The sequence below is a fragment of the Pteropus medius genome, unplaced genomic scaffold (genome assembly GCF_902729225.1).
Source record: "Pteropus medius unplaced genomic scaffold, Ma_sr-lr_union100, whole genome shotgun sequence".
In the NCBI taxonomy this organism is placed as follows: Eukaryota; Metazoa; Chordata; class Mammalia; order Chiroptera; family Pteropodidae; genus Pteropus; species Pteropus medius.
This window is the reverse complement of record NW_024349796.1, coordinates 14,603,020-14,628,858: the sequence shown is the minus strand read 5'-3', so window position 1 is coordinate 14,628,858 and position 25,839 is coordinate 14,603,020. Positions and strand designations below refer to the sequence as shown.

The window sequence follows — 25,839 nt, the reverse complement described above, 5'->3', positions numbered from 1 at the left end:
ACCCGTTTGGGGGGTAGGGGTACAGGGGGAATAATAAATCTGATCAGCATATTGGTCTGTAAGCATTTATCGAACTTCTAGGGTGAACAAAACACTTTTTAATCATAGTTTCTACATAAACAGAGTGAATGCGGTAGTTAGATTTTTAAGAATTTTCTAAGGCAAGAGGAAGCTCATTAAAGAAATTTAGAGATTATTTTATATTTGGAAGTGTTGCAGATAATAGCAAAGACTGGATGAAAAAAGCCAACATTTAAAAAGCTTAAAAGAGAAAGAACCATGAGGGAAAAATAAGTTTCCATTTCATAAAATGGGAACCATTAAATTTAGCAAAAATAATCTCAAACGCTAAAATTGAAAAAATAAAAATTCAAAGATATCTAACTGTGCTATGCAAGCTGAAAGTTGAAAATGTATTTACAGAATGATGGGCAAAAATGCCAGGGCATCTGATAGAAGAATACTTAGCCGGGACAGACATCAAATTCCACAGTCTCCAAGGAACTTGGACTTCTGTTGTTCTAGAGTTTTCTCACTTAAATATTGTTTGAAATTTGTAGGGTGTTGGTGCTTTTGTAAATCAAAAAAATGATCCTGTTTGGAAAATGGTATTTATTTTAACTAAAATATTAAACCGAGTACATTTTGTATCTTGGCACATTTTTGGGGGGAACACTCATCCACATTAAGAAGTACAGTTGACCTTTAACATGGGTTTGAACTGTGTGAGTCCACTTATACGTGAATTTCTTTTTAAAACAAATATGTACGATACTATAAATGTATTTTCTCTTGTGATTTTCTTAATATTTTCTTTTTTCTGGCTTACTTTATTGTAAGAATACAGTATATATACATGTAACATGGAAAATGTGTGTTAATCTACTGTTAATACAGAAGGCTACTAGTAAGTACGTTTTTGGAGAGTCAAAAGTTACACGTGGATTTTTAACTGTGTGGGGGTCGGCACCTAACCCCCACGCTGTTCAAGGGGCGACTGTATATTCAATTCACTTCCAGTCTATGAACCTGAGTCTCTTGGGCTCTGATTCTGCACATGGACCTTCCTAGACAGAATTCCTTGCCCTGCGATCTGAGGCCTTCCAGCAAACTCCTTGATGCCCTCGAAACAGCTCTTAATTAAACAGAAGTCGATACGAAAGGAAGCATGAGAAGTTTAGAAGGGCTTCGCCTCGTCCTTCACCTTGCCTCCCCACGGCCTCGCCTCTTGTGTGGTGAGACTCAGAATGTCCTTTTCTTCCTAGTTAATCTGGACCCATCCCGTACGCACAGTTCAGGTCCCGTCTTCTTGACGTCGGCTTTCCCGACGACTGGTCACGGCCATCTCTCCAGACCTCCACATGTGTGCCTCGCCCCCTCTCCTTTGGTGTTTCATCAGATGGGACCTGTTTTAATTTACCTCTTTTGGCAGCTCTGTCTTTTCTGTCCAGTGGTCCTGAGGACAGGTGGGATCTGCATTTCATGTCATTTACATACAGCCTTTTCTTCTTTCCTTCCACAAACATTTATTCGTCAGCTGCCTCTTTGTCAAGGACTTTGCTGGGCACTGGAGAAAGAAGCAAATTCCAATAAGCCCTAGTCCTTTGAGCTCCTTTGTGATTTCACCCCTCCTTTCCTCTCCGGCCTCATCCTCACACACTTATTGGGGGGGCTCTAACCAGGCTGAAGGATATTCGACTCTCTACACACACGATGTCCTCTCATCTCTGGGTTTTGAACCGTTTCCACTGTGTCTGAGAATGTTTCGCCCTCCCTGTTCCCATTCTACCCTCCATCTGGGGCATATCTAACTAACACCTACTCTATCCTTCTGATCTCGGCTTAGACGATATTCGCTCCAGGAAGTCCCCGCTGATGCCCAAAGCAAGGTGCCTTTATTACATACTCCCTCGTACCGTCTCCAACATTGCACTTTCAAAATGGAGTTATAATTGCCTATTTATCTGGGTATGTCATTGGAGTCTATTATCTATTAGCACAGATGTATTTCTTTTGTATCTTGGGTATGAGTCATGTATATGTTTAGCTCCTGTACCTAGCAGGTTTTTAAAAAAAAAATGTATTAAGTGAACGAATGGATGAATGAACAAATGAATGTCACAAAGATAAACAGGTCACGATCCCTGCCCTTGAGGACATCACCATCTAGTGGGGGAGATAGAAATGCAAACATAAGCCATACTACAAGGTGCTGAGTTTTAGAATAGAGACATAGAAAAAAGCGGTCGTGTGTGGTCCAAAGTGACTAATTTTGCCTGTGGAAGTCAGGTCCTGCACCGAGGAGGTGATCTTTGAGCTGAGTTTTGAAGGATTTCAAAGGCCTCTGGGTAGAGCAGAGGCATATAGCGCATGCTCGGTAATTAACTACTGTAGAATATTCTTAATCTTTCTGTTCATAAGTAATTTACTAACAGAATAATAATACCATTAACAGAAAGAAAAGCGTCTGGAATAAGAGTGACTTTAAAGAAGGCACTGGAAGAGGGGAGAAGCAGCTAGTAAAATATCCAGAAATAAAGTGATCAAAGGAGAAGAGGCCAGGAAGAAAGAGGCAACTTCTTTGAAGCTAAAGTTTGAGAAAGCTTTTAAAAAAAAATGGTGGTCCCGAGTATGGAAGTCACAGTGAATTCAAGGAAGATGTTGGTCCCCCAGTGATCCTAGCTCACAAATCCCAAGGCAATGGCTTTTTGGACATGGAGACTCAGGTTTAAATGCAACTCCTTCAAACAGTTTCCCCTTCCTTGAACCTGACCTTGAGTTTTCCTTATGAAAATTGTTGATTAGAAGTTATCACTCAGCTATGAGAAAACACTGGGGACATTCTCTTTTAACTCTTTAAGGACCAACTTCAGTAGCGCCAAAAACAAAACAAGAAATATTTGGTCATCTGGGGCATATTTTTACATCCATATGAAACCACGAATATTTAAAACAATTAAAAATGTCCAGGTAATTGGTCTAACCTCTTCTGAACTACGCTAGAGAAAAAAAAAAAAAGTCAGAGAAATAAAAATGGTTTTCTTAAACAAGACACGGAAGAGATCAAGCTTTTTTTCCATAAAAAAGGTCATCTTGGTTCCTTCTATCACATTTTGTCAGGATTAAGTTCAGCTCGAACAACAAAAAACAACAAAATACAACAAAATAACAGTAGCTGAAACATGCAAAGATCGATTTTCTCAGCTAAGAGACGCCCAGGTATGGTCTTGCAAGGTCCACGTGACAGTGCCACGAAGCAGAAGCCCAAGCCTCCACCTTCACACTCTGCCATAGTTCAAGTCACTTCCTTGTCGAAAATGGAGCTATAGCCCTAATGTCAAATTTTGTGAAGGAGACAGAAAAGGGAAAGGAATGACCAGAAGGATTTTCCTCCTCCAACTTAGCTTCCTGGGAACCACTCTCAACTTCTCCAACAATTTGTGCTCTTTCTTTCACATTCTGCTGCAGCCTCTACATTTTCTGCAATCTGCTTTCTTATGCCTGCGTGACAGTCACCGTCTAACACAGTCCTCCCACACTCCACAGAAACCATGGCAGCGGAAGCCCTGCAGATTTACGACTCCCTGGGGGAAGAGTTCAGTTCACGAATGTGCTGTAACTTTTGTGAAGGATATCTAAAGTCCTTAAAAACATTCATGAATGAGCCTTTTCAACACCACTTGGGAGGAAGCCGGAACGTCACCGCTGAAACTGAGCAGGAATGAAACCCAGTGGCCACCACAGGAGAGATAGGTGAATGCCTCAGTGCAGAACGAAGGCCAGCAGAGTCAGCCCAGGGCAGTTACTTCCACTAAAAGCATTTACCTGAACAGGAACTTGAATGGTTTTCAAGGAAAGACACTTTAATCTTCCCAGAAAGTGTCATGTGTTTCTCATTCATTCTGTAAAGCTAAGAATCTAAATTTAAAGATTGTTTTAGTTTGGTATTGCGGCCATATTTTGGGGTTTAATCATTAGGACTGGATGATCTGAAGATGTGTTGCATTTTTTTTCAGATGGAAAATGGGAGGAGGACCAAAAACTTGCCTCTTCTGCAAGCTTCGGTTATAGAATTACATGTCTCTGATGTGGAAGGAACCTTACGGCACATCTAATCCAACCATGTATGCTATAGGTGAAGAACTGATCCCTGCAACCTGATTACATAGAAATTATCTATTCTATTTTGTGAAGTTCATTCTACTCTAGAAAGAGGAATGAATGGAGCAGGAACCTGGGCACTGAATCCTGCTTGTTATACCATTAAGACTAAGTGTGCACACAGCTCAGACAGAGCCGAATGCTCCGGACTTCATCTATTTGCTTTCAATTTATTTCTATCCCATTTTCTGGCATACAAAGTGCACGACCACTTTAATTTCCTTTTGGGACGTACGTGAGTGTCTATGGTACTTTGTGCTACCATTAAAATAATTCCTTTTATCGTTTTTACTTTTTAGAAAAACAATTTAAATGACTTCAAGAGTCTCCTCAGACACTTAGATAAATTTCATGAAAAAATTGACGTAAGACACACTTTCTAGATGACGTTGTGACTATCCAACTGGACGATGCATAGGAAAGTACTTTAAAAATATGAAGTACTTTATAAAAGAAATGGCTTATTCTACACATTCCATTCCATTTATTACTAAAGCAAATATTTATGCAGCGCTATGTGCCAGGTCCTATGCTAGGAACCGCGGATGTAAAGTGGTGTTAAATGAGAGCCCAACTTCCAAGAGTTTACTGCGAAGTCTGTACCTGACCGTCCGTCCCCAACCCACTGAAACAAAAACAAACAAACAAAAAACTGGGTAAGGCACCGCATTGTGTTGTCATAGCACTTTGTACTTCTTTCCTTCCTTAGCGTTATCCCAATTTCAGGTAAATAGTTGAATAATTAATTGCCCCCTACCTGTGCCAGAAACTAAATTTAACCTCTTTTATCCTCTTTCTGCTCCACGCCCCGCGCGTCTAGAATAGAAAAGTCTGGCAACGAATGGATTGATGGATGGATGGATGGATGGATGGACGGATGGAAGGACGGACGGATGGCGGATGGATGGACGGATGCATGCATGAATGAATGAATGAAAAATGATACGGATGCCCACAGCCCGGGTCTCTACCCCAAGACGACACGACACGAACGACTGGGCGTGCACAGCACGGCGGGAATCACAGGGGGCGTCTGGAGCCAGCCTCGCCCGGCTGACTTCCGGAAGAGAAATTAATCTCAGACTCGACACTCGCAGGGCGCCGTCTCGCAGTCGCCTGCCACTGGGGTGGCGGGGACCGTTCCGTGCGAACTATCAGGCTCGTGCCAACAGCTGGACGTCACCAAGACCGCTTAAATGACTTGGAGGTCGGCGCGGCCAACATCCCACCCGACCACCGCTGGCCCAAAGCCAGAGCGAAAGAGACGGTCCGTTCCCGGGTGGCGGGGCGGGGCCGGAGTTAAGCGCGCCCCAGGCTTCCGCCCGGACGTGGGACCCCGGCCGCGCGCGGTCACGTGACCCGCCCCGGCGCGCATGCGCAGCGCGCGGGCGGGGGGACCCGCGTGTGCTGACAGCTTCCGGCCGGGTGTCCCCGCCCCCGGTGGCTGAGGCGGTGCGGGCTCGGCGGCGGGGTGCAGGGCGTGGCCAGCGAGGTGAGGTGAGTGGCGGAGCCGCGCTCCCCGCAGCCATGGCCTGCTCCATCGTCCAGTTCTGCCACTTCCAGGACCTCCAGGCCGCCCGGGACTTCCTCTTCCCTCACCTGCGGGCGGACACCCCCGGCTGCGCCGTGCGGAGGGACCCCAGTAAGTGCCCCGGCGTCACCGGTCTCCTCCCCGCTGTGCCCGGGGCCTCCGCTCGGCGGGTTGGGGCCTCCGAGCCACCGCGCAGCCTCGGCCGTGGGGCTCCTGGTCCCCCGGCTCTTCCCCCTGCGGTCACCCCGGCCCGTTTCGTCCTGCAGCCCCGGTCGCCCTGGAAGCGGCCGTGTCGCCTTCCCCTCGCCCCAGCTTTCTCCCAAACACTCGGACCTCCGGTCAAAACCGCGTCCCGGTTCCTCTCGCCTCTCCGCCCCGCTTCCCCAGGCCCCACTCCTGGCTTTCTCCCCGAGTGTCCTCTCGGTGTCCCCCTCCTTGCAGCCCGGCGTTCCCAGGTCCGCACGGCCCGCTCTCATCCGCCTGGGTTCCGGGCCAGCTGTCGCCGCTCCACCCTGGTATGACCGTGACCCCGCCCTCCTCCATCCCTGGGACCGTGGCCTCCAGCTGCCTCCCATTTCTTGTTTGTCGTCGCCCACACTCTCCCTTCTTCCACCTTATTTCCCCCTTTCAGGTTTAGAGAATAAATGGCTGGTTGACAAGTGAGTGTCTCCTAAGGTGGTGAGTAAGCGTCTCCTGAATAAGGGACATAACCTGTCATGAAGGGAGCGAGAATCAACATCAGGAACTAAAATTACGTGTAACGTGTAATTTACGTGTAAATTGCACGTTACGCTATTGACGTGTAATTTACACGTAAATTACAGCAACAGGGCCAGGAAAAGTTAATTTGCTTCATCGAGATGAGACGCCTTCCACCTGTTGTCATCAAAGAGCATCAAGCCCTTGCCCCCGTGGTATAAAATCCTGAGTCTGGTTTGTTAGATACTGCATCCTCAGAATTTCCTGCATTTCTCCTATTGAAAGAGTGTGTGTTTTGTGTTTGTTTCCGTCATATTTCCAGTCTGAAGTACATTTGGCTTTGCAGTGCAGTGCTGTCACTTTGGGCTATGCTGGAATGATGATAAAAGGCCCACTAAATATGCTCCTCCCCATTTAAAAAAAATTTAGAAGTCATCAAATCAAAACTACCTATGAATAGCTACTCTAGGGCTACACATCAAATAAGATTGGTGGTCTCCACCCTCGAGGAGTTTATAATTTACTGAGACATAAATTAGCAGCTACCGTACAGTGTGATTGACATATGTACATAAGTAAATATATACCTACAGCTCTATGAGGCGCTAGGGGACACTTCCTTGAAGTGGTAATACTTAAGCCTGCCTTTGAAGAAATAGATGAATAAGGGACAGGTAATGACGTGTGCGGAGGAAGGGAGACCTGAAATGGCATGGTATCCGGAGCACTAAGGAAAGCTGAATGACCAAAGAGGCGAATGTGAAGGTTGGAAGGAGCTGGGTCATGGGAAGCCTTGTGGAAGGAGTGGGGAGCCTCCGAAAGACTGAGCAGAGAAAGGACGTGGTCACATTCGAAACTAATATAGTCAGGAAAGTTTCTAAATGGCTACCATGTGCTTTGGAGAGATAGGAAGTAGAGAAATCGCTTAGGAAACTATTCCGATAATTCATGCAAGAAGTGATGTGAGCTTGAACTAAAATAGCTTCGCAGAATTTAAGAAGAAGGAGTAGATTAGAGAGCTGGTAAGGGGGTGGAATCTGCAGGACCTAGTGGAGAGCTAGTGAGGGTTAAAGCTGATGAGTGACAGGGACTTAGGGACACCTTCTGGCTTTTGACGTGAGCAAGTGCCTATAACGAGACAAGGAAGGAGACAGATTTTAGACCTATTGCATTTTAAATGTTTGGGGTTTCTCCCAGTGAGAGGGTCCAGTTGAACACTAGACATAGAGGTCTAAAATTTAGGATTCCTGGGCCAAAGATGTTAATTTGGGAGTTATCAGCAAAAAGCGTCAGGTCAGTTTCAAGGATTACGTAGTCATGTGCTGCTTAGCACCTGAGAAGTGAGTGGTTAGGTGATTGCATCGCCATGTGGACACCGTAGAGTGTTACACACACCTGTGTGGTGCAGCCTGCCACTGTAACTGTGCCATACTTGTATACGACTGGCCACACCGTAGGTTTGTTTACACCAGCATCAACACAGACACATTACGACGGTAACGAGGCAAAAGGAATTTTTCCGCTCTGTTGTGATCTTATAGGACCTGATATCCCCGTATGTGCCGTCCATCGTGTAGTGAAATGAACTGAGCATTCAAGTTTAAGAGTTGAGTAGAGATTCATGGGAAGAAGGCTGAGAAAGAGGAACAGATGGAGAGGAAAGCCACATGAGAGTCACGTCCCAGGAGCTGAGGGAGGAGAGAATTTGACGGGAAAGAAGTGGCCAGCGGTTGCCCATCCAGCAGCGTTCAGCTAACAGGATAGAAACGAGCTCGTCAGTTTCCAGAAGGCAGAGGTGACTGGGACCTGCGGACAGCTTCAGTGGAATGGCAGGGGCAGAAAGCACATTGACAGGATGTTGAGAGGTTAAAAACGAAGTTGAGTATTCCAAGGAGCTGGGTCCTGAAGGATGGTAGATAGATGCAGGACTGTGGACGAAGTGTGGAGAAACACTTTCCTCTTTCCCACTGCCACCTCCTGGTCTGGGTACCACCTTCTCTCCCGGGCAGGGGCACCAGGCTTCTAACAGTTCTAGCAGACCCTCTTGCTTGCACCCTTGGTTTCTCGTAACTAGTTCCCCAGAGCAGGCAGAGCGAACTTTTAAAGACATACTTTAGACGGTAACGTTCCTGTTTATAACCCTCTATGTCTTTCACATACATTTAATGGTTCTTACGTGGCTTACAAGACCCTTGAGGCCCTGCCTCCTGCCACTTCTTGGCCCTCATACTCCTCTCCTTATTTCTTATATTACACACTTTTGTTGTTAAACCAGCTGAGCTCAGTTGTGCCTGAGGCCTTTGCCCTTCCTTGTCTCTGCCGGGGATGCTCTGCAGACCTTTGTATGCCAGCTGCATCTTGTCAATCAAGTCTCAGCTCAGATGTCAACATCTCAGGGAGGCCTTCTCTGACCATCTGATCTAAAGTAGTCACTCCTACCCCTTGATCTCACGTGCCACTCTCAGCGATATCATCTTGTCTGTTTTCATCGCTATGTCTGTCTGTCCAGTATGTCAGTCTCGAGCTACATCCGGCTTTTGAAATGTCACAAATGGTACCGAGGAACTAAAATTTAAATTTTACTTTAAATTTAAATACCAAATGTGACTTGTGGCTACTACATTGTATGGTTTAATAATTCTTTCATTTTAATGTGGGCAGCTGCCAAAACATAGTAATACCTGGTACCTGGGCACCCAGAATGCAATGCTACTCTCTTCTAGATTTGAATTTTCAGAGACTATAACACTATGACTTTATGTTAGTTTTTATTTTCAATTATAAAATAAGACTGTCTTCTGTTAAGAGAGATCTTGAACCTTAGTTTCCCAATTGAGTGATAACTAATCATAATTGTTTCTACTCAGTCAGATGCTGCCTATTTCAGATATAAAATATTGTCTCGTGCTTTGAAATTTCAGAGAATGGGTAGTTGTATGAGTCCCCATTTAAGCTACAGTGACATAATTTCCAGTGAGACTGGATTTCTAAACCAGAGCTTCTCAATATTTATAATTCAGGAGGAGGAAAGACCTATACAGAGAGGGAGAATCAGAATATTTGGGGGTAATTGGAGTGTTATAATATTTTGGATCTCTTAATTACCTAATAGTAAAATAATTTTTTGTCGACCTGCTGAAAAGGTAGAGCGACTCTCCTTCTTGCCTCTTTTACCAAAAGATAGAAGATAAAGCATACATGGAATTCCTTTGGAGTCATCAATGAAAGTCATGTTTTTATACAATAACGGAGAAAAGTGTGCTTTTAAGATAACCTGAAATCATAGGATCACTTTGCATTATGGTACATTTCAAAGGGTATAAAATACCCGTTTTTTATACTTAGTGAAAATGATTTCTCTTGTTCGAGATCATACGGGGGAGAGAAAAGTAATCTGAAAGTAGAACATTTACAGGAACTTCAGAAAATTGATGGAGTTACTGGATTTTTGTTAGCTGTTTAAAATTGGAAGAGGATCTTACAGAATTTTATCAGTGAGGAAACTGAGACTGGGCAGTCTTTAATTTCCTTCTTTCAACTCCTGTTTATTGAGCACCTACTGCATACTAAGCACAGAGTAGTCATACAGGTACATAAAATAGGTCCCTACCTTCAAGGAGCTTTGAGCCAGTAAAAGAGGTATGTAAAAGGAGTGATAAAAGCTGTTACACTGTCATCTGGCACACGCTAGTTGGGGAATGAAGGAGTGTTGGTTCATTCTATGTAGGGGGCTCAGGAAAGTCTGTCACAGGACTGTCATTTTTACCAAGTCCTAGCGGTTTAGTAGATGTCCACCAGGGGGAGAGAAAGTGGTCCGGCAAGGGATGTGAAACAGCATGGGCTTCAGACAGCTGCCGACAGTGGTTTGTGGTAGGAGAGGGGTGTGGTAAGGGATGAAGCTGGAGAGATCGGTGGAGGAGTTGAGGGTTTACGCAGTAGCAGGATCTTCAGATGGAGGGATGAGTACCTTAGGGTTACTTGGACATGTAACTTGGAAACAGATGGTTGTAAGTAAGTTTTAGATATGACTATGAATGCGCCTACTTTCTCCTCCTTCCCCCGCTTTACTAAGTGAAGGCTGACCCTGCTCACATCTCAATATTATAGTAAATTCCTCCAGGGTGTTAAAAAAAACCTTCCCTTTAACGAAGGAGCCGTAAATGCCCCCATCCATCTAATCAAGAGATTTCCAAGTAATTTTTGCTATTTATGTTTAATAATTACTTATCAAAATTTGTGATATGTATGTTGTTTTTCTCAGTTATCTGCTAACAGTAATTACAGTAAGTCAAATAAAAAGATTTTATTACGACCACTGGAAGACTATTTTTTCTCAGTTCAGTTTCTTTTGCAGAGAAATTTTTGGACAGATTATTAAAATCTATTACATTAGAATCGCATTCTGTAGAGGAATCAGAATGAAAATAAGAACTCAAGGAGAAATAAGGACTTATAAATTTACTCTGAGAAAGATGTTTTTTAATGGATGTTGGTGTCATTTCTCTATAGTTTTAGAATCCACTGAATAAATTTAAAAGGATGATACAAATTTACATAAAAATGTCCATATTTACGGTAGACGAAAAATTACATCTTTAGTGTAGGGGTGCATACTACTAAAAAACCCTTTTGGGGTATATGTAAGCAAAATTTTGAAGACATTCTCCTATAGAGCTCAGCTCAAGCTCATTCCCAAGCATTTTTGTTTTTGTTTTTTTATTTGTGGGGTTTTTTTTTGTTTTTTGGGGGGTTTTTTTACATCATATCATAAAAAATAAGGCATGGACTCAGGATAGTGAAAACGCTTTTGAAAAAGAAGAAAAAAGTTGGAGGGCTCATACTTTCTGATTTCAAATCTTACTCCAGAGTTACAGTGATCAAAATTCTGTGGTGCTGGCATAAAGGACAGACAAGTAGACCAGTAGAACAGCATAGAGAGCCCAGAAATCCTTGCGTGTATGGTCAGATGATCTTTGACAAGAGTGCCGAGGCCACTCAGTGGGGCAAGGGCGGTCTCTGCAGCAAACGGAGTGGGAAAACTGTGTATACAAAAGAATGAAGTTCATGAAGTTAGACCCTTTATCTTACCTCGTATACAGAAAGTAACTCAAAATGGGTAAAAACCCAAGTATAAGACCTAAAACTGTAAAACTCTCAGGAGAAAACATAGGAAGAAAGCTTCATGACATTGCACTCAGCAATGAGTTCTTAAATATAACACCAAAAAGTATAGGTAACAAGAAGCAAATTAGACAAATGGGACTGTATCAAACTTAAAATCTCTGTGAATCAAAGGATGCAACCAACAGAGTGCAAAGCTAACCTATGGAATAGGAAAAAACACTTGCACACATGTCTGATTAAAGGATTAGTGTCCACAATAAAGAACTCCTACAACTCAACAACAGACAATAAATAACAAGTATAAAGTAGGAAACAATTACAAAAGATGTATAAGTGTTTTCTAATATACAAAATATATCATTGCCTTTAGTGGCTACCTTGGAAAAGCAAAAGAGGAAGGAGAATAAGACATTAAACTTCAAGTCTATAGATTTTGTTGTTTTTGTTAAGGTGGGTCTAAAGTTTTCTTAGGTTTTGGGGCAAAGGGAGCGTGTTTAATAAATTTTTTAGAGCAGAAGGACACATTTTATTTCTGCTTAAAGATATCTTCAGTTCTGTCATTTTGTGAATTGATTATCAGAGCATATTATGTGATATAGGTCACTTATCTGACAACAGGAGTCATTGGAACTGTAGAACTGAAAGGGACCTTAAAGATCTAGTCTGATTGAATCATGGTGATTAGAAAGAACTAAATCCCCTGCATTTTGAAAACGGGTTGGCCTCCTCCTTTTAGACTGCTACATATTTTTATGTGCTGAAAAGGATATGCAAATATGAAATTAATTTTCCCATTTCCCCAGAAATAGAGATTAATAATTCTGCGGGAATTATGAAGCGGCTTCTCTATTTTTTAGTCTTTTTTTTTTTTTTTAACTTTATATTGCTACGTGATGCTTTCCTTGCCTTGACCAAGAACACCCAACTAAATTTTGTTGAACCCCCTGAATTATTTACAAGTCACAGCTTCTAGAGGTTCTTCCTCTTTAGAGAAACAGGAGTATATTATTTCTGTTTTTTTTCTGGTTTTGGAAGAACAGAGATGAATTTGCTTCCGTGCTAATAAGATCTTTTATTAGACCATGGAGATTAAATTAAGTTTTTCCTTTCCTAGCATTTAATGATTTCAGTTTCTCATTTAGTTTTTGATCTTGACGTACTCATATTGGAAAAGGCAAATAACATCAAATTAATTGCCTACTTCTAGAATTCAATTTCCTTTCTAGCTTCAGGTTCTTGTTAAATGAAAAACATATACTTAGTTTATGAGGACAGACTGTTCAGAAACAGATCAGAATAATGTATTTTTGGAATGAAATAGAACTATGGAAAGCAGAAGCTGAATTTCTTATTTAAGCTTTTGTTGGTAGAATAATTCATTCATTGGAAATACCCCTAAAAAGGACATCTGTAATTTTTTGATGATTGAATTAAAATGTGTTTTCTCAATGATTTGAATGTTTTAATGACTCTATCATTTATGAAGTGAGAGACCGAACAGTGTTTTACACTAGTATAATCTAATCTTCAGGGGAAAAAAAATTCTTTCCAGGGGGAGTCGTAATTACATTTTGTATTTTGAAGTCACTGGTTTTATTCATTCAGGCAAAACATTTAACTTGATAAAGGTAAGAAAGATTTGTGCTTATGTTAGCAGTTATTCTAGACAGTTCAAACTAGTCTTCTTCAGTGATGGGTATAAAAAAAAGTTAAGGATCGAAAAGTCAAATTACTAAACAATGAGGAGGTAGTTGCTTTTTGTTAAGTTGGTTAGAGATCAGCTTATGAATTTTATATTGAAAGCGAGTATTCAAAATGTGACACAAGTGAAGGATAATTTCAGCAAATGAGGCGGGCTAACAACATTTTAAGAGGGCAGACTTTTTGAAAGACTCAGATCGAATCAATGCAATCCGTGATTTTCTGTGAATTTTCAGGAAAAATGGCTGAGTGTGAAAATAATAGATTTGATGGGGAGCTCAACCCTTAAGAAAGCCCCCCACCGCCCCCCACCGCAAAAAAATCAAAGACACAACCAAGCAGAGATGTCTCACGTACCTGAAAAGGTCACTTTCTCGTGGGTCGTATAGGAAATGAGGTGGGGAAGCCCAATTAAAATACGAGCCTTTGAAATATTTTGCTTATCGTCAGATGCTAGTCTGATGTAAAGTAGTTGTAAATTATCTGCTTTAGGAGCAATGTCCGGCACGTGAATCATAGCGTGGACGTAACGAGACGAGGGAGGCATCCTCGTGATCTAGTTTTAGATTTCTCCAGTAGGCAATACTTGCTATTTTTAAGCCATTTTTAGTATAACCTGTTTTATTCACTATTGGCAAAAAGCGTTTTTGCCTAATAGAGTACAGACACAATTTAAGAAGGATGCCGATACTCTTTTTTTTCCTTCAAAATGGTATGATGTGTATTTGGGAACTCAGTGTCCTTTGTAATTATTTTTTCTAGCCTACCAAAAAATTAGGTTGTCGAAAGTCACACTTAACTGAACGAGCATATTGGTTTGCTATTATAATGCAGAAGCTTTTAATAATTATATAAGTGTCATTTCGAAATGTTGAAACACACACTTTGTGTATGGATGTGTGCGTGTAATATAAAGGTCCACTAATCCGTATCAGGCCATCCACTTTAAACTATATTTCTAGAGGATCTTTTTTTACCTAATCAAATAGACTTGAATTAGAACAAGAATACTCTGTTTTTCCTGTTACCTCTTAATCAAAACTAAAGCTAGGATTTGGTGCTTTTAAATTATTTTGTCTCAGTAATCAGAATGGAATGGAATAGAAGAGAATTACCAATATTATAATTTTCATAGAAAAGTTATTTGAAAAAGATGTTTGGATCTGAGACATAAAGTATATGTATATAAAATTTATGAAAATAAAGTTTTATTGTTCTGTATTCTGTGGAAATGCAAAACATTTAGACTCAACTAATTTATTCATTGTATTAAAAAATATTAATTTAAATCCTGCTGCTTTTATGGGAATATATGGAGAAACGTTTGGGTAAGAAGGTCATTTTCAAAGACCTATTCATTCAGCAAATATTTGTTAAGTACTTATGATGGTCTTGAAAATATTTATATATGCGTATGTACATAAGTGTTTGCAAACAAACACTATACACATCCCCTGCCCTCCAAGACTTAACAGTTCTGTAGACACTGTGTACATTTATGATAAATCAGACACGTCAACAATGCAATGGATGACCCAAAGCAGTTCATAATTAAGTTCTGAAAGAAAAATACAATCAAATGCTATGGTTTCACCAGAGAGAAAGATCATTGGTAGATGCGAGTAAACTGCATAAAGGATTCATCTGAGTCCTGGAGAAGCTGACTTTGGAGAGGTAGAGACAGATGGGATGCATTTTAGTTGATGAACATAGGATAGGCAAAGGCACAGAGTAAGAATGAGGAATGAGGATGTTGTATTTGGGGAATCATTTTAACAGTCATTAAGGGAATCTTGTGCCCAGCACTGTTCCTAGGGCTTCGCATATATTAACTAACAACAATATGATACAATTATTAACTCCATTAGATACAATTATTAACTCCTTTTTGCTAAAGAGGAAACTGAAGCAGTAAGAGATTAGATGCCGAAGGTCAAAGTTCGTAAAAATGGGTATCCAACTCAGGCACCCGGTCGTTCTAGACCCGTGCTGTCTCCTGCTGTAGCCACTAGCCACGTGTGCTGTCAAGCACTTGAAATGTGGCTAACCCAAACTGAGATGTGCTCTAAGTGTAAATAAAACATCAGATTTCGAAGACTTAGTATGAAAAAAATGCAAAATAATCTCATGATCAATTAACATCGATTACATGTCGAACTAATATTTTGGCTACATTATGTTAAATAAAATATTAAAATTAATTTTACCTGTTTCTACTTTTTAACTATAGCTGCTAGTAGATTTAAAATTGTGTGTATCACTTGCATTATATTTTTTCGGGATAGTGCTGCTAACAGTCGCCCACCACTGAGTGAAGAGTCTTAACTGGGGCGAAAGAAAGGATGATGCAGGCAAAGGAAAGGATAGTTGGGATCACGTTAGGTTGGCATCGAAGTTTATCCCTGAAGCTAGTTTTCCTCAAAATGTGATCGATCCATGGATGATCTGCGTCAGATTTGTGGGGTGGGGCCAACCCTGAAACTTCAGTCATCCCTAATTATTTAATCTCTTCCTTGCTGAGGTTTTAAGATTACCAGGAGAGGGGCATCTGCAGAAGACCATCACTCTGGTTTTGTACAGGCAATGAACGTGAGTGCCGTTTTCCTCGTTTTCTCATCAATTTCATTGAATTGGACTTAAGCAGAATAAAGGACGCAGGCAGTTAATGAAAGTGTCATTTAAAGACCTGCTCTTTGGAGATGGAGTTTTTGGCTAATAAATGAGACAAAACTTAACATTATGCTCTCCTTTACAGTCTAGCTTTTGACTGAAATGAGTGCCCCTTAGCTCATTGGATAAACTGAGGAAAGGCCATTGGCTTTGTGATTTGTGGGGCTTGGAATTTTTCTGCTGGATCCTGAGCAGCCTGTAGAAGTTCCCTGTCCTGCTGTCCTTGTTCTGTAATATCCTTCGTTAACCACACTTCGGTAGCTTTAAGTTATACCGGAGCCTGGGACTTTCAAATCTGGCCTAGAGGAGATTTGATCTATTTATTCTAAGAGGCAACCACGGTGAACTATTTTTAGCTTTTCTTTATAGCGATTGATCATATCATAGAAAATAAATTAGGTTTATTTCTTCACGAGTTCATAGAATTTATAGACCTTAAAGTCTTACGCTGACGTTTCATATTGACATTAAACAGTGCACAATTCTCAAATGTATGTTAAGCTCATTGCTTTGGTTATCCACAACCTTGATCAACAGCCAGTTAAAAACACTGATGGCAATATCGATTGAAGAACACCATCCTTCATAGAAAAGTTACCAGAAGGAATACCGCCTCAATAAAATTCTTTACATGAATGGCAGCTTTAGTAGACAGACATTCGTTAGCTATTTTTCAATATAAATCACCCTTTCTTTTTTAAGAATGTGCTTGGCCTGCCCACGTGCTTTGAAGGTATAAGAAATAACGTTGGTAAAGTGCAGAGATTCCAACGCTTTTTAGCAGCCCGCGATAGCTGTCAAATAGCGCCCTGCAAAACAGCGACAGATGATTCTCAGCGGGAGTCAGGAGGCTGCAGATATTTCGCTGGCACTGCGTAGAAGCAGCCACAAGGCCAGTGCAGTTTGCAGATGATTTTCTCTTAGAAAAATTTTTTAATGTTTCCCATTTTTAAGATGACTAGAATTTAGAATGCATTTTCTTACAGTATTGTAAATAGACTTATGATTCTAGACCAACCTTCAAAACGTCTTGAACCTACCTGAGTAAGAGTTTGGTTTTGCCTTCCTTAAACCTCCGTACTATGGTTTCTTTGGAAAACGTACTCCTGTCATAGCGGCGGATGCCTGATTAAGTTCCTTCCTTCGTAATAGAAACTCGCCAGCCAGGGGCATTGAGAAATGGCTGGACTGTTAAAAACACAGATATCTTGTATAAAGAAAAGTCTTTCTCAAGGTCTTTCTCTTCCCGGATGTTTTGAATTGTGACAAAGTGATATTAGGTCTCTGCCAGGGCCGGAAACTCGTGGTGCGGCTGTCCTCTGTCTGATTGTGTGAGTCATTTGTGCATTGAGTCAGGCACTTTTTATACCACTATGGAGGAGAAATAACACATTTTTTATGGTTTTGTTTTGTACAACGTTCAGCAGAGGTTGTGTGCACAAGCTGAGCTCTTTGAAGGCGTATTTGCTTTTGAATCTCCAGCACTTAGCACAGTGCCCAAGACATAAAGATGCTGTGTTTCTGGAATGAATGAATGAATGAATGAATGACTAGCTGACCTTCATGCAGTGCTGTAAATTCTACGTGGTCTTTCTGAGATCATGGCAATTTGATAAATACGTTATCCATACAGCAATTTTAAAGTTGAGTCGTGCATTTTAGAGTGATAAACTTTTCTAGATACTTTGCTTTGTCATACAAGTGACGGTGTGTTTTCTAAAAAAACTGTGTAAATGGGATGGCCTAGTTGCCATCAGCCCACAGTGAGGCAGTTGTTTTTGATGCAATGGAAAAGTCAGCAGAATAAAGAGATTGCCTAACCGAATTAGATTGCCAAAAGACAAACTGTAATTTTCCAAGTTACCAAAACAAAAACAAAAACAGCCAAATCTCGATATTAAGGAAGTGTTTCTATTTTCAGATAATAAGTATTGTCTTACTTCTGGCCTTAACCGCCAGCCCCACCGTCCCCTGGTCCTGTCCTCCCATGCCTGTCAGGTGGTACTGTTATGTGGTGACCCTGTCTGTGTACTGCATCTTTTTGCCTCCTTGCCTTTGCTTATGTTGACCTTTTTTCTCAAGTATTTTTGAAAAGTTCCCAGCCACTTTTTAAAGAGCTTGTTTAAGATGACTCCTGAGTTCCCGTCTCTCTCACTGCCTCATCTGCGTTCCTGTAGCGGTCGGTTTATAGTACTCACCACGCATTATGGTTACACGTTCGCCTGTCTCCTACCCTGGACCACAGATTCTTTAAGGACAAGGAGTTTGTTTGTATTTTTCTGTTCCTGCTGCAGGGTTTGGCACATGCTATTCAACAGAACGTTTATTAAATTATTTAATTGGCGTGTATACGGAAATCTATAAGTTGTGCAGTGTTAGTCGAATGATAGTATTCTTTTAGGACTTAAAATATGCCTAGCGATGTGCTTGGCATAGCAGGAAGTAGTTCTGTGGTATTCAAGTACCAGAGATGAGAATATCCCACAAAGCGAAGTGAGCAGTGATTCCAAGTACCAGACTGTACCGTTTGTTGTCATCTGTTATAAAATCATAATTGATTTTAGCAACTTGTAAAACCTTATGTGTATAAGTGAAAGCTCTATTTGCTTCCTAGAGACCAGGTTCAGTCCCATCTTTTTAATTAATTCTTCCCCACAGTATTTTGAAGCTGATTGGTTCAAATACAATATTCATATTTTGTAGTGTTTTAATGGCTAAATCTTGATGGCTAGCATTGGGGACTTATGTGCCAGGCCCTGAGGACTTCAGTGTGCAGATATAAACCCTTACGACAGCCCTACTAGATGTAGGTACTGCTGTTTTCCATGCTTTCGTGGGGAGAGAACCAGAGCTCATGGATACGGTACCTCGCTGTAGAGCACAGCTGGATGGATACGGTACCTCGCTGTAGAGCACAGCTGGATGGATACGGTACCTCGCTGTAGAGCACGGCTGGATGGATATGGGGTACCTCGCCGTAGATCATGGCTGGATGGGTACGGGTACCTTGCTGTAGATCACAGCTGGCAAATGCTGGGTCCAGGATGTGAACCGAGGCAATTGATTCTGAGGCCTCAACTCCCATGTAATTATGCAACCGCCTGGTCTTTTCACATTGTATTTGAACTTTATGTGTTTTTTAGCTTAGTTTGAGGTAATACATATGAAGTAGCTAATGTTCGTCTCAGAGTAGTCGCTCAAAAACCGATAGTTTTCCTTCTCTTCTGATGTGATACCGTAAGAGAGAGATTCAAAGGTAATTATGTAAAAACGAGTCACATGAGTAACGTAAGGAATCGCACTCTCAGGACCTACCTGGGATTGCTGATGCCCCGTTGCGGTGTTCACTGAGCATCCCTTTCAACGCGAGAGGATGTTTCCATGTGTGAGAAGCCGCAGAGGAGCAGCAGGTGAAGGGTAGACCGCCCCGTGTCAGTCCGCGCTCAGGTTTTTGTCGCTATTCATATCAACAAGCAGCTCCCGTTTGATGACACATCTGTGCAGTTTTAGGTGTTTTTGTCACTGTATATATTTAACTCGTCTGATGTCTTAAGTAACAAATAGCTGTCATTTTAAGATTTATTTTTAAAGTCGCCTTTGCAGTTTGATTAAGTGTGGATAAACTCGATGTGCAATGTCTTAAGGTCCAAATAACCTGCCCAGTTTTCCTGTGACATAAATCTATGTTTCTTGATCATGATTACATATAGCAGTATCCCGGTGTAGTGTGGTCTACTGTTGTTTTCTTCCCTAACATAACATTATTTTTAGGTAATATATATTTACATAAAACATTTATATAATATATGTCAGGAGTTGGTTTCTCTATTACGTTTAGAGAAAATGTTTATAAAATATTTTAAGCTCTGTATTTCATGTAAGTACTTTTTATCTTTTTTAAAAATAGGTAAATCAGCAAACTGGGAAGACGATGGCTGGGGAGCATGGGAAGAAACAGAGCCCCAAGAACCTGTAAGTCTTTTTAACGCGCGCATGCTTTGTGACAGCGGCGTTTTCCTTCTGTAATGATGGTGACATATTTCAGTGTTAGGCCGACCTTTTAAAATCTTCGTCAGGAACGTTTTTGTGCTTACTTTGTGATACTTGGATTGATACCTCTTGTTAGGGGGTTAGTGACGGACCGTAGCTAAGTGGGCAAAATGGAGAATAGTTGATTTCGAATTCTTTTTCCTTCATTTGTTATTCTCTTAGGTGTTTTCACTTATTCATCCGACATACGTTTAAGTGCCCACCACACTTAAGGCATTTTCTAGGTGCTGGGACTGTACCAATGAGCAAGATAGAAGTCCCTGTGTATTAGTATATTTTCACCTCTGAGGAATAGGAAACCTAACCTAAAGCGGCTGAAGTAACAAGGAAATTCATTAACGCTTATGGAGGGAAGTCAGGAACAGTGTGGACTCTGAGGACGGCTGAGCAGATGACTCAGCTGTGTCCTCAAGGACTCAGATTCTTTCCGTCTACCTTGCGGAGACGTGTCGGCTTCATCCCGAAGCTCGTTTCTCCCCCAGAGGAGGTAGCGACATGCTCGTTCACAACCAGAGGGGCAAGACTGGGCTTTCCATGACGCTTTGGGGAGTAGGGACAGTAGAGAAGTCTGTCGCAAACCTTGTCCTGCGTCTTCTTGGTCAGAATTGGTCCAGAGACTCGTTTTTGAACTAGTCACTGGCAAGTATATAAGATTTTCACCGGTCAATCATCCCACTCCCTGGAGTCAGAGGATAAAAGGCTAAAAGGGTCAGCTTCTGCTGAGCCCCAAGGCCACACAGGCAAGGGGTTGTTGACACCTGAGCAGAATCAGGATTTTTTTTATGAAGACAGGAGAACGAACATATTTACTGGATAGGTCTTCTTAGCATCCCTGTTCCCAGCAGCTTACGTCCTGATGTAGAAAGACATTTTTTTTAAATAGATGAAAAGCATCAAGTGGTGGTAAGTTACGTAGAGAATTCAAGTGGTGATGTGCTGACAAGTGACCACGTGGCTCCTGTGGATCGGGCCTTCTGAAAAGCCTTCGTAGACCTTTCAGCTGAGGCCTGAGGGACAGCACGGACTCAGCGAAACGAAGCTCTGGCGAGGGGCGCTGCAGGCCAGGCCAGCAGCTGCTGCAAAGGCCCTGGGTACGAGTGGGCTTGGAGTTCCAGGGACACGGGGAAGGCCAGCGTGGCCGGGCCGACTGGCCACAGGACGGCTTAGGGAAGTGAGCGGCCTGACACAAGGCTTCGTGCGCCTGGAGTTTACTGTAAACGTGATAGGAGCCCACGCTTACCCGATCTCTCTTTCTTAGAAGTTCACCGTGGCTGCCGTTTGGAATAAGTTGAGTCGGGAGCAAAAACGGTAGCAGGGGACCAGCTGGGAGACCTTGGTCGTTGTTTCGCTGAGAAATGGCGGCGGCTTGCATACGGCGGTATTAGCGAACGTGAGAATTTGAGGGATTCGGGCTACGTTTGAGAGATAATGATAAGATTTTGCTGTGCATCGCTTGCAGAGGCTGGGAGGGAATCAGGAATCGTCTCCTTCGATGCGGGGCGTGGTGTGGAGTAGATAAAACGTAGTCGCTAGATGTCGATCCCCCCAAAGCTGAGTACTCGGGAGCCTTCTCTTTATTTTCGTCAGTGTCTGAATGTACCCATAATAAAAAGCTGCTTGAGCCGCCAGATGGATGGTGTGTCGTTTGCGGAGTCGGGGCAAACTGCGGGAACAGGTCTGGGGCGAACGGAAGGGCGTCGCGTTGTGAGCAGCAGAGCCCGCTGGCGTCGTGAGAGCGTAGAGCAGGCCGCGGGCAGCCGGAGAACAGGAAACCGCTTCTGGGGACCCGGAGGAGAATCGGGATGTGCGGAGTAGGATGCGATGCAGCCCAGGGGACTGGTCCTCCCGTCGCCTCAGCAAACACGCGCCTCGTCCCTGCCTCGCTTCCTCAGCGCTGTGTCCGTGTGGCGACTCGGCCGCGCCCGTCCCCGCCGTTCCCCAGCCCGACGGCTTCGTGCGCCTGGCGTCGCTGGCTTGTGGTTGCCTGGATTTCTTCCCTCGTTCCACACTCAGGGCTCGTGTGAGCATTTTACCGAGTCTGTTCCTCACCATCCAGTGTGGGCTCCTTGGGAGAGGGAGACATAGTGTTTGTACCAGGCCACTTCATGGGACAGCAGCTCAGCAGTTGATGCTGCCCTCTGCCAGGCATCCGTCAGCCGTCTGGTTAGTGTGGCAGGGGTGGGGGCGGGGAGGGGGTTGTGCCAGACGTGCGGAGGCTGCGTGATGTGTCAGCAGACCTCCCTGGAGGGGGCGAGCAGGGAGAACTGAGAGGGGCACAGCGCAGCGGGCGGCCGCCCTGCACGTGGCTCTGGGTACAGTCACTTTATAGCTAAGCGACCATCGTGAGTAAAACAGCAAGCTCCCGGGTAAGTGTGCGCTTCTCTGGGTAAACCTCACGGACCCTGCATCTGTATCCTCGCGGGAGGTTCGGTGGGACAGTGACTATTAATATAAAACAGCGCTGGTGCCAGGCATGGCGTTTTACTTACAGACCCAGAGGCCACGTCTTAAGAGGCCACTGGTGCATGGCTGGTTCCTTCTGGAATGGATTTTTACTTGTGCACGGCGCAGTTGGGGATTTGTGGGTGAGGCTGGTTTTCCTTACAAACATCCGCGACATCTCTCCTGACGGTGTTAAGGGTGTTTGTTCACCGGTCGTGTGTCAGAGACCTGCTTCTTGGCTCGTCTGACAGTGTCCCTTCCCTAAGCGTTGTCACCTAACGTAGTAGAGATGACCGCCCTACGAGTCGGGGTCCGAGGAGAAGCGGGCAGACCTGGTCCAGGGCTTCGAGGAGGTGGCGCTGACTCTAAATGTGATCAGAAACCGCGCTGTTTGAGTTCTGGTTTTCCACGTCACCTTGTCACGCTGCGGAATAGGCTGTAGCAGGTCTGTCAGCTTCGCCTCTTAGATTCCCAAGGGCCACGGGCAGCTGACTTCACGGTATTTCATGACTGTTTCGTGAGTATTTCATGAGTATTTCGTGGTGGCCTCGTTGGCAGCGGTGTCGGCTGTCCCAGGCACTCCTAACCGTTCTCGTCCTCCACCGAACCCTTGCACCTGGTCACGGTCTCGTGTGCATGGCGAGGGAGAAGGCACTTGGGTGGCAGCAGAGTGGCGAGGACAGCGATGTTCAGAAGTCTCCGGATGTTGAAGTCGCCCGCTCTGGGGGAGCTTCTCCGAGTTTGGGTGATGTAAGAGGACGGCTTTGCGGGGGGACCTGCCGAGTGCCCGCGAGGCCGGCGGTGTGGCCTCCGAGCTCCCGCCATCGCGCCTGCGTGCGGCCTCGCCGAGCGGGACGTTTCTACCGGGACAGGCAGCAGTTTTCCTCGGCTGAGGCGACTTCTGCTCGTCTGCCACCGTCTCTGCTCGTGAACAGCCCCGAAGGAAAGGCCAGCGGCAGAGGCACAGCAGGAGCCAGCAGACTGGCAGACGTGGGAAGCTCGTGCGCTTGTCACAGCGACAGACGTAGCTGCCTAAGAGCACGGAGAGGGGCCTGTGCACGCTGTCCGGTTAGGAGCAGGCAGCGGAGTCGGCACCTGCCTTCCCCGCGGCTCTCAGCGGCCAGTCTTGGCCACTTCGAAGATGGGACCAGTCCTGGGAGAGCTGGAACGCCTCGGAGTCCATTTCCGGTGTGGCAAGGTGCTGGGACCGTAAGGCAGGGACAGGCTTCTCCACCGGCGGCCGTGGGCTCGCGGTGCTCGTGACCAGCAGAGGAGTCAGCTTTTCTTGTCTGTCACTCTGGCTTAGATGCCGTGTTTCGGTCGCTAGGAGCGGAGCCGTGGTGCGGGGACCAGCCACGGACGGACCAGCTAAGAGGCCACTGTCCCTTCACAACCCGGCGGCCAGCTGGCCGCCGCCGAGCCCAGCAGAAAACTGTCAAAACTTCAGGGCACCTTTTACCTCCGTGTCGGTCTGCTCTTCGGGAGTAGTTTCCGATTTTCCTGGCAGAGGAGCGTAAAGGCTTCTGTCATCAGAGGGGTCTGGTGCCAGGGGCCTGGACAAGGCTGCGGAAGGAGGCAGTCTCGTGAGCGCTCCGATTCCGAGGTGTCGGCTGTAACGTGGGCCGAGTGAGGAAAGTGCAATTTAAAATGTCGTCGGCAGTCACACCCAGGAAAGCATGTGTCCGTGACGCGGCAGGCCTCGGGCCTCTGAGGATGGCGTCCGTCTTCCCCCGTGGACACTTCGTGCCCATAGTCGTCTGCTTGGGTGCCGCAGCTGGGGGGCTTGCACAGAAGGAATCTGTTTTCTCACAGTCTGGAAGCTAGAAGTCCAAGGTCAAGGTGCCGGCAGGGCTGGTCTCTGGTAAGACCCTTTCTGGCCTTGCCGCGTCCTCGCGTGGCCTTTCCTCCGTGCATGGAGAGTCGGAGCCGGTTCTGGCGTCTCTTCCTCTTCTCACAAGGATGTCAGTCTGTCGGATCGGCGCCTCACCCTCATGACCTCATTTAAGGCCCCGTCTCCAAAAAAAGTCACATTGAAGGTTAGGGCTTCAACATGGGACTGTTTGTGGTGGGGAGGAGGCAGGAGGCACGATTCAGACCTAACAGTACCTGAAATAATGGATCCGTGTCAGGCCTAACTGTGTACAAGGACAAGGAGCGAGGCTAAGGAGTTCCTGCTTGCCCGTTAGTAAATACACCAAAGGGTCGAAAAGGCAAACAGCAGGCTTTCAAGACGGAAGAAAGGCCAAAACGAAGACCTTCCTCTGCACCGAGTTTTAAATGGGCATCACGACAGACAGCGTCCGGCGTGGGGAAACTGGAAAAGCAGGTACGTTGCACCACAGCATCTACCAGTTAATGACTCCGTAACAAACAGTAACTGGCTTCGCTGTGGTTTTTACTGTGTTACAGAAGTGTTTTTCGCTGGAATTACAGTTTTTTTGCTTTGAGAAAGAAGAGGTCAGAGGGGGATATTTGATCTGTCTCATGATTCATGGGAAGCAAGGCGGTTGAGGAGGAAGTTTGACAAGGCTTAACTGGCAAGGCAGGTTTAACGAGCTTTCCTTTGTTGGTATATTAAGACCAAAGTGTAGGAAGCTTGGACTCAAGGATCTGCTGGTGTCTGGAACAGGAAGCACAGAAGGTTCTGGGTTGAAGACTGCAGTTAAGCGAGGCAGCACAGGAAATTTCCACTCAGAGACACTTTGGGAGATGCCCCATCTGTTTCACAGAGTGGAATAATGCCGTTCACAGAGGCAGGCAGGGTCGGGCAGGTTAGCGGGATGGAAGCATGCTGGTCAGGGAGAAGCCCCAGAGAGATGCTTGTTTACAGGCTGAGGAACAGACTAGAAAACCCAATTGGAGACTCTTAGAGCAGCAATAATCTGGGACGACACTGGGAGATATTTTGCCTCGTTTTAGTGTCATTAGACTATGGTGGCATCTAGCACACAAGAGACAGAAGCACCAGGCGAGCTGTGGGCCGGAGGAGGGCTCTCACGCAAGGGGGCGGCAGCTGCAGAGACCTCCCCGCTCCCTGAGGCGGGCTCCCCTGGGACTTCGGGCCTTTGTTAGAAACGCTCATTTTGCCATTTAGAAACACTTCCTCTTACCACTAATACAATCCGGGTCTAGTTTAGCGCTTCTCAACCTCCCTTGGCCCTGCTTTTACCCTCTACTGCCGAGAGTAGTGGTTTTCAGCTGGGGCAGTTTTGCCCCCCAGGGACATTTGGCACCATCTAGAGATGGCTTTGGTTGTCGCACTGGGGGTACTTCTGGCATCTAGTCAATAGAGGCCAAGGACGCTGCTGAGGGTCCTACAGAGCACAGGACAGCTCCTTACCCCCGAAGAATTATTCTGCCCCAATGTCCAGCACTGAAGCTGAGAAGCCCTTGGAGCAGTGTGTTTCAAACTGCGCATCTGGACTCGTGGCGAAATCACTTTTTGGTGTCTTGACCAGCCC

The 25,839-nt window shown here is 44.6% G+C and overlaps 1 protein-coding gene and 1 long non-coding RNA gene across 2 annotated transcripts in view; one reads left to right on the top strand and one right to left on the bottom strand.

Annotated features, from left to right (window-relative positions):
* Positions 1 to 51: 51 nt before the first annotated feature.
* LOC120619190 (uncharacterized) lies at positions 52 to 5,502 on the bottom strand. The gene is made up of 2 exons (XR_005657395.1): positions 4,919 to 5,502; positions 52 to 1,567 (listed from the first exon to the last, which is right to left on the bottom strand). It is a non-coding gene; the product is annotated as an uncharacterized LOC120619190 (long non-coding RNA).
* Positions 5,503 to 5,586: 84 nt separating this feature from the next.
* Positions 5,587 to 25,839, top strand: part of RAB3GAP2 (RAB3 GTPase activating non-catalytic protein subunit 2) — a 71,607-nt gene continuing 51,354 nt past the window's right edge. The window contains exons 1-2 of the mRNA XM_039883408.1: positions 5,587 to 5,803; positions 19,794 to 19,858. Coding sequence (XP_039739342.1) covers positions 5,689 to 5,803; positions 19,794 to 19,858 — 180 coding nt within the window. The 5' untranslated portion in view covers positions 5,587 to 5,688. The remainder of the gene's footprint in view (positions 5,804 to 19,793; positions 19,859 to 25,839) is intronic.